This window comes from Rhinatrema bivittatum, chromosome 1, assembly GCF_901001135.1.
Source record: "Rhinatrema bivittatum chromosome 1, aRhiBiv1.1, whole genome shotgun sequence".
Taxonomy (NCBI): domain Eukaryota; kingdom Metazoa; phylum Chordata; class Amphibia; order Gymnophiona; family Rhinatrematidae; genus Rhinatrema; species Rhinatrema bivittatum.
Window position 1 is genome coordinate 512800427 of NC_042615.1, and position 12115 is coordinate 512812541.

At 44.7% G+C, this 12115-nt stretch overlaps 1 protein-coding gene across 1 annotated transcript in view; it reads right to left on the minus strand.

The window, feature by feature from the left end:
• The window catches only part of SYN1 (synapsin I), a 339257-nt gene that overhangs the window by 213743 nt on the left and 113399 nt on the right, over positions 1 to 12115 (minus strand). The window contains exons 2-5 of the mRNA XM_029611803.1: positions 11483 to 11540; positions 9101 to 9192; positions 3958 to 4114; positions 3310 to 3399 (exon numbers count right to left, since the gene is read on the minus strand). Coding sequence (XP_029467663.1) covers positions 3310 to 3399; positions 3958 to 4114; positions 9101 to 9192; positions 11483 to 11540 — 397 coding nt within the window. The remainder of the gene's footprint in view (positions 1 to 3309; positions 3400 to 3957; positions 4115 to 9100; positions 9193 to 11482; positions 11541 to 12115) is intronic.

Below are 12115 nucleotides of genomic sequence, written 5' to 3' on the forward strand. Positions count from 1 at the left end.
TTACATAAACCTGCTTGTCCAAAGTTACTGTCAGTCCTTGAAAGGATATTCAGACAGCAATGGAACAGAATGGTGTGAAGTGATGATCAAGTTGCAGTTCTGCAAATATACTCGAAGAATAGTACTCTAAAAAGAGCAACAGTAGAAGTCAGAATTCTGAGTTAATGAGCTTCAACCCAATCTGTTAGATGCAATCCGCTAAGGTATAGCAGTGTTTAACAAATTTCACCATCCAGATGGACAATGCAATTAGACAACTGTGACACCAAGTCTGTTAGTGTCATATGTGATGAATAGATGCAAAGCCTGGCGGTGTGGTTGAGGGTTTTTTCTTATACTAGATGAAAGCTCTGTTGTAATCTAATATAAGAAGGGCTCTTTCTCCTTTAAGGATATGTGGTCTCAGAAAAAAGGTAGATAATATGATGGACTGATTGATATGGAAAGCTGCAAACTTTTGTAGAAATTTCAGGTGAATGGGAAAGGACTACCTGATCATGGAGGAAAGGCATGTATAGTATAGCGGACATGAGGTTGGAACTTGCTGACTCCCATAGCTGAGGCAATTGTGATCAGGACCGCTATTTTCCATGTCAGGAACTTAAGAGAATCTGCCTGTAGGGTTGAGAGAGGATGCATTCCAATAGCAATGAAGTGGAGGTTATTGTGTCGGGGCTAATTGTGGTACAAGCCTTTCATAAAACTTGAAATCAGTGGATGAATAGATATGGGTTTAGCATGTACTTGAATGTGGTAAGCCACTAAGACATTTGGATGAACTTTAACCAATAAAGTGGCGAGTCCCAAATCAAAGAAGAGGAGCAAGTATGTCAGCAAGCACTTGGACTCACAAGCAAATGGGCTCAAGATTTTTTGTCAATATCATTTGGAATATCCAATCCATTTGAAGGTATAGTTCTTTCTGGTAGATGATTTTGTAGCTGACATTAAACATTTTTGATCACGCTAGACTAAGAGATATTCAACTATCATTCATCCTCCAAGCGTTCTTGTGTTCTGAGTTAACAACATAGGATCTGTCCCCAGATATATGAGGGCACTGCTGGAAAGCTGTACAAGATATACAAACCATAACTGGGCTATGCTAGAACTATAAGAATCAAGTGAATGCAGTCTTGAAGCAGCTTTTGCATTACCCTGGTAATCAGTGGTATTGGGGGGAAAGCATCCATGAGGCCTGTCCCCCTGATTGATCAGCTGCTGATTGTCACAAAGACCACTCAAACAGTCCATCAGTGTGCTGGAAACTCCTGGAAGATAGGCCAATAAATGGCAGTGCAATTCCAAATCTTTAACACCTTCTTGCAGAGGAAACGATGTGGTACCTCCCTGTTTGCTGATATAAAATATAGCAGCCTGATAGGCTGTTTGAATTAAGATGCTCCTCCCTCAAAGAAGATGTATGAACATTGATAAAATATATCTGATTGACCTTTATTTCAGCTGATTGATCTGATAGTGACTCTTTTTGTGAGACCAGGTGTACTAGAACTGGAATGATCCTGTGTGATTCCCCCTGCTTTCAAGGAAGCATCCTTCGCTAGCGAGACCTGTTGAGGAAGAGCGCAAAACAGCACTCCATCCTGAAGCATGCAGTAGTTTTACTACCAGTATAACTATAGCCCCGGAAACCTGGACTGTGGTTGATAATAGTTGAGTCAGCTGATGCAGTGGGAGCATAAACCCCAATATAGAAAATGGATATAAAGACAAATCAGTGTGACCACGTGCAGTGGCCATTGCCATATGACATGATGCAATGAGACACATTCTGGCTGTTGCACTCTGAATGTCTATGAGCAATTTCATAGAGTACAATCAATTCATCGCCTGAAATGTTCTCCCCTGCAGTGAGTCCAACCCTGCTGCAAAGGATTTTATTCTCTGAGCTGGTTCTAGATTTGTCTTCACTATACAAGAACAATCAAATTTTTGTTGAGTACAGGACCATCTTATGTAGGGAAAGCAATGCTTATTCTCAAGAGTTCACTGTGACTAATCAAACGTACAGGCATGGGAAAAACATGAATCCCCTGGCAATGCAGGTGTGTAGCTACCTTTGCAATGCATTAGGTAAAGACTCTCAGGGCTACCGATAAGGTAAACAGGAGTATCTTGTACTGGTCTGGGTAGAATTCACCTTGAAGGAAAGGTAGCACCATCAGGAAGGATGGACAGATATATGAGCAAATGCATCCTGCAAATCAAGAGCACACATCCATTTCTGCTTTTTAAATGTAAGGAAGAATTGTGCTGAGGGAATTTAATTTTGAATTCCTCTCAAAGTGGAAATATGTTCCAGAGTCTCAGATCCAGAGTGGGCCTCAAAGCCTCCAGATTTCTTGGGGCTGAGGAGATATTGGTAGAAATTCCATCCCTATTGGGATGCAGGGACCGATTCTATTGTTCGTTGGCGAAGAAGTGACTGCAGTTCTCGGCAAAGCTGTGTCAGGTATATAGCAGCTCTGCAGATATCTTTTATGGAAGCAGGGCACAGATGTACTAAAGATGCTGCTGTAGCCTTACCTTACTTTAAGCTGTAGTCCTGCTTGATTGAAGCAGTAAGGGTTGCAGTCAAACATCCAAGAAAAGCTTTCTTTGTAACTGGAAAAAAACTGTTTTATTGGATTGGCCTTAACCATTATCTGGACAAAATCAAAGAAGGAGAGATGCTAACTAGAAACTTAAAAGATACACAGAAAACCTAAGAGTGCCAAAAACAGCCTGAAAGAATGATCAACAATTCTGAAAACTCCATTTGGCTTTGAAAAAACTGATTGAGGCATACTACAGCCATACAGCTGCACAGGAATTATCATGCATGCTCAGACGCACTCAAAAGTTTCTAAGAAAGCTCTGGAAGAATCATCATAAACGGCATTTCCAACATGTGTGACCGACATGAATTGCTTGTCCTCAAAGAAAAGGAGTATATTGTTTATTTTGGTTTTCTGTCTTCTTTTGTTTTATTTAGCAAAAGTTATAATCCTCCTGGCTTTGGCAATGGTTGTAACATTATCAAGTCTCCAATGTCAGCAGAATATTAACACCCATATTGTAGAGTCTCAATCTCAACCAAAAGGCCAAGAAGGGACCATTCTCAATTCATGGCTCAGATCCTACACTTAGATCTTAGTCAAAAAGAGATCAAAAGTGATACTCCAGTATATTTGATCTAAAGAAAAACCAGAGAATGTTAAATTAATTCCATCAGCTCAATTTTTCTGCCCATATGCCTGTCCTTCCACCTCTACTCCCTCCCCCCCCCCCCCCCCCCCACCAACTCACCATTTCTTTGTGGTTGGGGTAATATGTCTGTTGGATCAAGGGGAATTCCTCTGAGCCCAACTTCTTCTGCAACTTTACCATCTGTGAAAACTGAGAGAGAAAGAAGCAGACACAGAATGAGACCAAGAAAGAGAATGACAACAAGAGAAACAAAGAACAGAGACAGAGGAAAAAAGAGAAAGACAGAAAGAGTGAGGCTGACAGAGCGAGTATGAGGAAAAAAAACAGCAGAAAGATATATTAAGAAAAAGTTAATTCCCTTCTGCTTTGTGGCTTCCTTAACAATGTTCCCACAGTCCACTACAGCCCAAGAGGAGGCTCAGCTGGTGGGATGGCAGGTCCTGAGAGGTCCCACACCAGGATATTAGAAACAAGTTAGAACCAGCACCCAGCAGCCCAGAAGTCTAGCACCAAAACCCTATACCCCTCATAGTCACACCTCTGCCCTACCATATGTCAATCCATTCCAGCTCAAGCACTATTACCTAATAAAGAGTCAGAGCAGATTACCTCCCCACAATCTTGGTTTAAAATAATGCCTATATTATGAGAGGCATGGGGAACAGCGCATACTACCATAAAAATGGTAGAACATCACCAGGTAGAGTTGCAAGCTCCTAGTCACCCCCATTTCGCGGTTACACCTACCACCCAGGGCTTGTCACAGCAATTGTAGACAGAGTGCAAGGAGTTGACGCCGGGGATGCCTGCATACTGTAGCCCAATCACCATGTTGCGGTAGTCGCCATTTTTTGCCATGCTAAAAGCATGCTGGCGAATCAGCACAAAATCCGGCTTCAGGGACCTGGGGGAATAAGAAAGGTAATCTTAGTGGAAGAGGAGTTCTTGTGGCCTCTGACTTCTGTTCACGCAGCTTGGCAGTCGTCCAGTTTTCAACTAGTGACAGTTTGTCCCGAAGAACGTTCTACCCAGCTCTGCTAGTGCGATGTGCAGTATGCCTTTGGATCACGTTTTTTGGCTTTATTGCCTATACTGTAAATTGTTTGAACTCCTGAGGAAAGAGAGTGATTGTGCTCCAAACCAATGACTATTGTTGAGTTGCAGATTTTTTTTTTAATGGGTTGCAGGATTTTTTAAAAATCTACTTTTAGGTAAAAAATGTTCCAGACTAAATGGGGACTAAATGATTACATACAGTGCCAGTACCACACCTTAATGGTGTAGCTGGCTTGGTATGATCCCCCTTTTTTTTTTTTTTGCATGTACATAAATAAGAATAAGCAATCACTGAGGAGCGTTTTAACAATTTTTGTAGTAAATTTGATATTTAAAAACATTTATACATTTTTAGATTTCCTTTGTTTAGTGGGACAAACAGGATGTTATGCAGAGCTTAATTTGTGGTGGAACAGCCCGGAAGAGAGCTCTGGCACTTCTTTTCAGGCTTAAGAGCAAAGCAGCAGGGGCATTTTGCTCCAGCCCCTCCCATCCAGGCAGCAAGCAGGGAAGAGGAAAGAAGGGGGTGAACCTGAAACAGACAGAGCAGAAAACATTCACTCTGTCCCAAAATCCAGCTCTCCTTCATTCCTCTCCAACAATGTTGTTCCCCTCCCCTTCTGTTCTGTAGGGAACGGGAGAGGATAATCCTCATGCAGAGCAAAGGACACAAAAAAAGGGGTTGGATTAGCACAAATTTGCAACTTGTCAAGGCTTCAACTTGTGCTAAAGTTATTCAACTCTCTTTTGTGAGTACAATGTCCAATGGAGAAAAAAAAATGTTTATGTTTATCACTTTTATTGGCTAAAAAAAAACTATATTAATGTCTTGGAAAGAAGAAGAAGCACCATTATATGAAACATGGATAAAATTAATGCATCATATTGCATTATATGAAATTCAAAGAAAAAAAGAAATTCAAAATCCTCGTCAAAAAATAAAAAACTTAAAAAATATTTCCAATTATGGAAAAATGTTATACTATATATTACTTAAATATATTTAAAGGAGAATGTTTGGAATAGATAAATATGTTGTTTATAATTGACAAATATATTTATTTATTTAGAACCAATTCTTTATTATAAATATAAGGAAAAGTAGTTGGGAGGAATTATTAATTAAAGGGGGGGAAAATAGTTGGGGAAATTAATATTTGAAAAAAAATTACAAATTATATTTTAATTGTATTTTTTTTAAAGAAAAATGTTATTTAATTTTATTTATATTTAATTTGTATATTATGAAATTTCAATAAAAATATTAATTATATCTAGGATGTAATTTCTGGTGGAACATCCCAGAACAATATTCCGATACCCTTTTTCCCGGTCAAACGGAAGCAGAGTAGAACTGGCGGTGTAAATCAGCTCTGGCTTCCCCATGGAAAAGGAGCAGAGCATTTATGGCCTCCCAGCCCCTGGAGGAAGCAGAGCATAGCAGAGAGTGCTGTACTTGTTACCCTCAGACAAAGGCAGCAACATGGCCTTGATTTTCGTGTGATTACCCAGCACAATTGAGGGGGCTGTGAGGGAGAATGGCCAAGGTCAAAGACACATATAGTGAAAGCCTGTCAGACCCACTGCTTCTGCAATTACTGCTGTATTGTTTACTGGTCCCATTGCTGCTGGCCTCCTGGGTCCCATCATGTCTACCTCTGGTGAACACACTGATGGAGGGGGAAGTGGCAAGAGAGTAAGTGGATGTGGGGGCGGGGGTGGGGCAGAGTAGGTGATCATATGGAGGGAAAGGAGAGTAGGGTGCAGGGAGGCTAAGAGGGTGAGTGAGGGAGTGGATTGGAGGGAGGGGAGGGCAAGTGAGTCAGGAGCTGTAGAAAGGCAAAAGAGTAAGTGATCAGATTGGAGGGGCTGTGGGTTTTGTGGAGGAGAGGGGGAATGTTACAATTCCTGGTCCCAAGAGGCCTGTCCTCTCCTTGCGGCACCAGGTCCAGGCCGCGGCCTTTCTCACCCCGGCAGCACCTGCTGGATCCCGTCACGGTCCTGCCGCTTCCCAGCTCCCCGGCTCAGCTCCAGCCTGCCCCTCAGCTCCTCCACGGCGGAGGGATGCCGCCGCCTCAACCTCCACTTGGGCCGCTTCCCAGCTGCGGCAAGGGAGGACGCCATGCTGCCTTGTCCGGTCCTTGTCCCTAGGCACGCATGTTTGTGCGCACCGCTGACCCAGATTTAAAGGGCTGTGGCGGGAAACCTTCCCGCGGCTCCTAGTGAAAATGTTGCATGTCCCGGGTATATAAGGCAAGCCCTGACACTCAGAGCTTACCTTGGCAACGGGTCTCCTCGCTCTCGTTTGCTCAAGTTCCTGTAGTTACTGTTCCAGTTCTCCTGTTCCTACTGCCTGTTTCTGACCTTGAACCGGATCTAACCTCGCTTACCACTGCCTGGCTCTGAACCTTGGACCGGACCTGACCTCGCTTACCGCTGCCTGCCTCTAATCTCTGGATCAGACCTGACCAATCTTGTCGCTGCTCGCCTCGGGCCTCTGACCTAGACGTGGCCTTGCCTCAACCCTCCACTCTCCTGGGCCAGGCCCGGCCACGCTCTCCGCCTAGCCTGGCCTACTAGACTGGATAAGTGCCGCCCTTGGCATCAGGCCTCCGGCCTCTCTCTCTCCTGGTTGCCACCGTGCTCTCTCACCTACTCCCTGGGATCATCCACGCAGAAGCCCATCTAAGACCAGCCAGCCCAGGTACCCAAGGGCTCCACCTGCGGGGAACACAGGCTGGTAGTGGCGAAGCTCCAGCTGGCCTCTGCTTCCCATCCAGGTGGGGACCTGTGGGGGTTTCCCCCACAGATGGCACCAACACCACCTCGGGCCAAGGGTCCACAAACGTAACACCCTCCAATCCAAGGAGGCTATGAAAAGTTGACACTACACACCAATCTGCCTCATTCCGCAAGACTAAGGACAGCCACCTTATTCTGGCTCAAAGGCGAGGCCTGTGACTTACAGGCTAAAGAGGGAGAGGAGAAAAGTTGCTGGAAGGGTAATTTTCCAGTGGGAGGGGGACTCAAGGACTACCAGGGATTTGGGGTGAGATCTGGGGGCCTTAGAACCACTGGGGGGGAGGAGGAAGGACCACTGGCAGATCAGAAATTGGAGGACCAGGATAACCAGAGCAGAAAGGAGAAGGAAGAGGGTGGAGAGAATGGGCTTCCCTCTACTCTTCCTCCTTATACCAGTAATCCTCCATCCACAGCCCCTAGCAGTGTTCAATTCCTAGCCATCCTTTGTCCACCAGTTCTCATCAAGTGAAGAATGGCTGAGGTATCACTGGGAATGCAGAAAGGTGAAGAGAGCCAGATATCTTGCAAGACTTGCAAGATATCCAGCATTGAAGCCTTCTTCGCCAACATCTTTCTACCAATACACCAGTCATCAAAGATGGGCCAAACACCCACGTATGCCAAGAATGTAGAACTCAGGAAAATTTGCACCACTCCCTGAGAATAACCTTTCTTTGTGATCTCCTTTTTGAAGATCACAAAGAGATCATGCCCCTTCCATCTCTTCTTTATTGTCATGCCCCTTCAGAACCCTTCATTGTCATGCCCCTTCAGGTCCAACAGCGATGAATCTAGCTTAAAGGACTTTGCATTCCCTTCATCCTCCTCTTCTTCTCTTCTCACTCTTTTCCACCCTACTCCCCCCCCCCCCCCACCAGAACTAGCCCATTGAGGGAATGGCAGCACAGCAGAAGGCATTGGAGTAGAGCTGTGCCCCATACAAAATGCCTGAGGTAGGCATTTTAAAAATTCTGTTAATATTGAGGCCCAGAAAAAAGAAGGAACAATTTCAGGCTAGGAAGATGCTAGTCCTTTAAAAACTGTTGCAAACATAGCTCTAAAGGAATTTGCAATTGTTTCCTGTGCCGCAGGAACCAAGCAAGGTGGACCCAGATCTACTGGCTGCATCCATGAAAAGGCTGCCCATTCCTGCCACAGCAGCAAGAATGCTGGTGGGAAAACACTGTCCTGATGATGTGGGCCTCCCAGACAGAGCATCCTGCATGTGCTGCCCTGTCTCCTTCTCCTCCAGGCATATGTGGCAGAGTGATTCTCCCCTATCTGCTGCTGTGTTCCTCACGATGCGCACAGCTCAGGCTTCTTCTTGCATTCTGAAGGAGCAATCATCAGAAAAGCCTAACGGTCAGAAATGGCCTTGGAGTGAATAAAAATAAAAATTTATGTCACTCATCCCCAGACTGCCAATAAACTGCTTATCTCTAAACCTCCAGTCTACTTGTCATTTTACTCTGCTTCATTCTTTTTTTTTTTAACTCTATTGCTAAAATAAATATGCAAAGTGAGGAAACATGCGATAAACTTCTCCCTCTTTACAATTTCTTCTTTGCATTTTTATTAAATGAGAGGAGAATGATAACCGAGAAAAAAAGGGGGGAAAGTGGGCAAATAACCATTAAACAGTCACCTCCTATTCCAGAACACTGGAAGCCACATGGCACAGGGCCCTGCTCAACCAAGGAAGGGAGTATGCAAGTTTTACGTCAGGAGCTGCCCATCTAGAAATCAAAGCTTTTCCTCTTCACCCAGCCTAACTAGTCCTCAGTTCACATCATGCGATGCTCGCCTACCATCTGCTGGAAACAGAGAATACTGGCAGGCTGAGGTCAGCACGGGAGTCTATAAAGGTTGATGTCAGTAAACCTGTTAGTCTCTGTCTCCATCTGCTGGTTGGTGAACATAACCCATGAGTCTAGACTGGTCTGGCTGGAAGAAGAAGAAACACAATCAAGGTTTCCACTCCCCTCCCTCTTTTCCCACACAGGATGCTGTCACAACACTTGTTCAGTAGTACCTCACAACCTTCACTCCATTCCTCATCACCTCCATGTCCACTGAGTAGTTCCCATTTGCATGGGCTACAAGGTTCAGGTCACAGAACTCTGCCTGGGAAAAAAAAAGAGACAAACCCACAGTTATATAATATGGAGATCTCTGGGGGTCCCAACTACAGATTAAACCTGTGGCCTTAGGGGTTCCCAGCCTCTCACAGCGCTGGGCCCAGCAGCCATAGAAGGTGTCTATCTTTTGTTGCTCCAAATATTGCAATCATAGGGTAAGGAGGAGGGTCCAGACTCTCACTGCTGTGGATATTGCAGCCACAGGGTAAGGAAGAGGATCTGGTGTCTCACTGTTCTGGATACTGCAGCTACAGAGGAAGGAAAAGGGTCTCATCTCTCACTGCCCTCAATACTGCAGCCACAGGGTAAGAAATATCCTAGCCACAGGATAAGAAGGAAGATCCATCCTCTCACTGCTCTGGATACTATAGCTACAAGATTCAAGGGTGGGCCTGCCTCTTATTGCTCTGGATACTGCAGCCACAGGATAAGGAGAAGAGTTTTGGACTCTCTCACTGGTCCAAATACTGCAGCCACAAGGTAAGAAGAAGGTTTCAATACTCTCACTTCTCTGGATAGAGGTAACATAGATCAAGAGGATAGCAAATGTGTAGCTTGTTATGACCCCAACAGCAGTAGTATGACAGCAACAAATTTCCAAGAAGCCACCAGGGAATCCTGCATGGAATAGCATTTACAACTGAAAAAGCACTGGTATGGCTGCATCAGACTTCCAAGCAGGCCTGAATTTATGAGCAAGCACACTAGGCCCGTGCCTATGGTGGCAAACTTCTGAGCGGTGGGAGTGTTCCCGCCCCCGCCAGCCTCCGATCCCATTTTCCACTTTCTCCCTGCCAGCCATCACAGTCTCCTCAACTGCCCTGCAATCTGATTGAAATCCTACTGTCTCCCTTCAGCCAGGCTTCTGATTCTTTTCATCGACCTGAAAGCTGCAGCTCTGGCATAGGAGCTCCTATTCTGACAAAGCAGTACATGCTGCTCGTGGGGACAGAGTGAGCCAGTGGACTGGCGCTCACAGGTTCTACATCCCATATGGAAACCCGGAGGGGGTGGGGACACTGTACGTTCTGTGAGTTCTGGCCCACAGGCGCAGTAGGTCCTCACTCAGAGCGCATGCTGCCTTGTCAGAAGAGGAATGCTTGTACCAGAGCCAGTTTTGAGGATCACGGGATGGGACAGCAGGAGGGAAAGAAGAAAAAGCCTGGCTAGAGGGTGTAGGAACTGAATCAGTTGGTGGAGGAGTGAAGGGGAGGAAATTACAGGTCTGCAGGGACAGAGGTCATCAGCGGAGGGGGGAGGAAACAAAGACTGGATATCCCATCCAGTAACATCATCAATACTAATGGAGTGGGTATCCAATGGCTCCATTGGTGATGCTACTAGAGGGGGTAGCATCACTAATCCTGCACTGATAGAGCCTAGGGCAGCAGAAGACAAAATCTGTCTCTGCATCCCGGAAGGCACTGGGGTAACCAGTATGGAGTGATCATGATTAAAACCCAAACTTCATTGAGCATGGGGAGGCCATATGCTTTGGATGATGGCTTTGATAGTTTTGTCAGCTCTGTAGATTATAAGAAAAATTAGTAATAAGACATGGAAGGGCACCTGCATGTTTGATTTGTTAGCATTGGTCTTTTAGGAGTCACAGAGGAAGATGGCAAGGCCTGAAATGGCCTACTGGTGGAGGTGGTGAAGGCCAGAACTTTAACACGTTCTGGTCATGCTCAAGACAGATATAGAAGGTAATGGTAGGAAAGGGGTTGAAAGTTCAAATAAAAGACATGGGTGGGGGAAAGCTAGTGTAGGGTTGAGTTGGGAATTTGTGTGTACATCTACCCAAAGTAGAAGAATCACAACTGGGCAGACTGGGTGGACCAATTTGGTCTTATTCTGCCATCATTTACTATGTTACTATCATAGTGCAGCTACAGGATAAGGATGTGGGTCTGCATTCTCACTGCTCTGGATCCCATCAGAATTGACTGTACACGATAACATGAGAACATAGATATACCATATTGGGTCAGACCAAGGGTCCATCAAGCCCAGTATCCTGTTTCCAACAGTGGCCAATTCAAGTCACAAGTACCTGACAAGTACCCAAACATTAAACAGATCTCAAGCTACTATTGCTTATTAATTAATAGCAGTTTATGGATTTTTCCTCTAGGAACTTATCCAAACCTTTTTTAAACCCAGTTACACTATATGCTGTACCCACATCCTCTGGCAATGAATTCCAGAGCTTAACTATGCGCTGAGTGAAAAAGATTCCTCACTATACCTCTCCTCCTTATTCTGAGTTGACTTACCTGCTCCACTTTAATCTCAAACTCTCCATGAATCTTCTTCCCTCTGAAGAGTTTGGCCCTGCAAAGAAGAAGTGAGATGAGTCAGACAGCTACTGGTGCGATCCCTGTCTGATCCCCAAAATTCAGCCTGGGCTCTCTGTTATCATCCAACAGGCTTGGCACTTGGGTATCTCCAGGCTTCTATTTGAGATCTGCCCATTTTATCATTTTGCAGGCTCCCTGCTCTCCTCTCATAATCACAGGATAAAGCACAAGCTAAAATACCCAGCGAACCAGTTTCTGTACGGAGGGGGGGGACGACTGATCTTTATCTCATCCTAACTACGATCTATTCCATATTCCTCAACAAAAAAGAAAAGGTGGAGGCCTACTAATAATCTACAAAAAGAAGTCAAATTAACCCTAAAGAAAATCAAAATTTACCCTTCTTATGAAGTAGCTATTTTTAAAATCAAAACAAGTTAATATCCGATTGGAATACTGCCCTCCTGGCTTTCTCCAAAAAGATTGCTCACCCAATACTGAACTCTTCACAAAAGAATTCCTTATTCCAGAAACAACAATAATCTTAGGAGACTTTAATCTACACATGAACATTTCACCAATGTCTCCCACTTGTGACTTGTTTCTAGA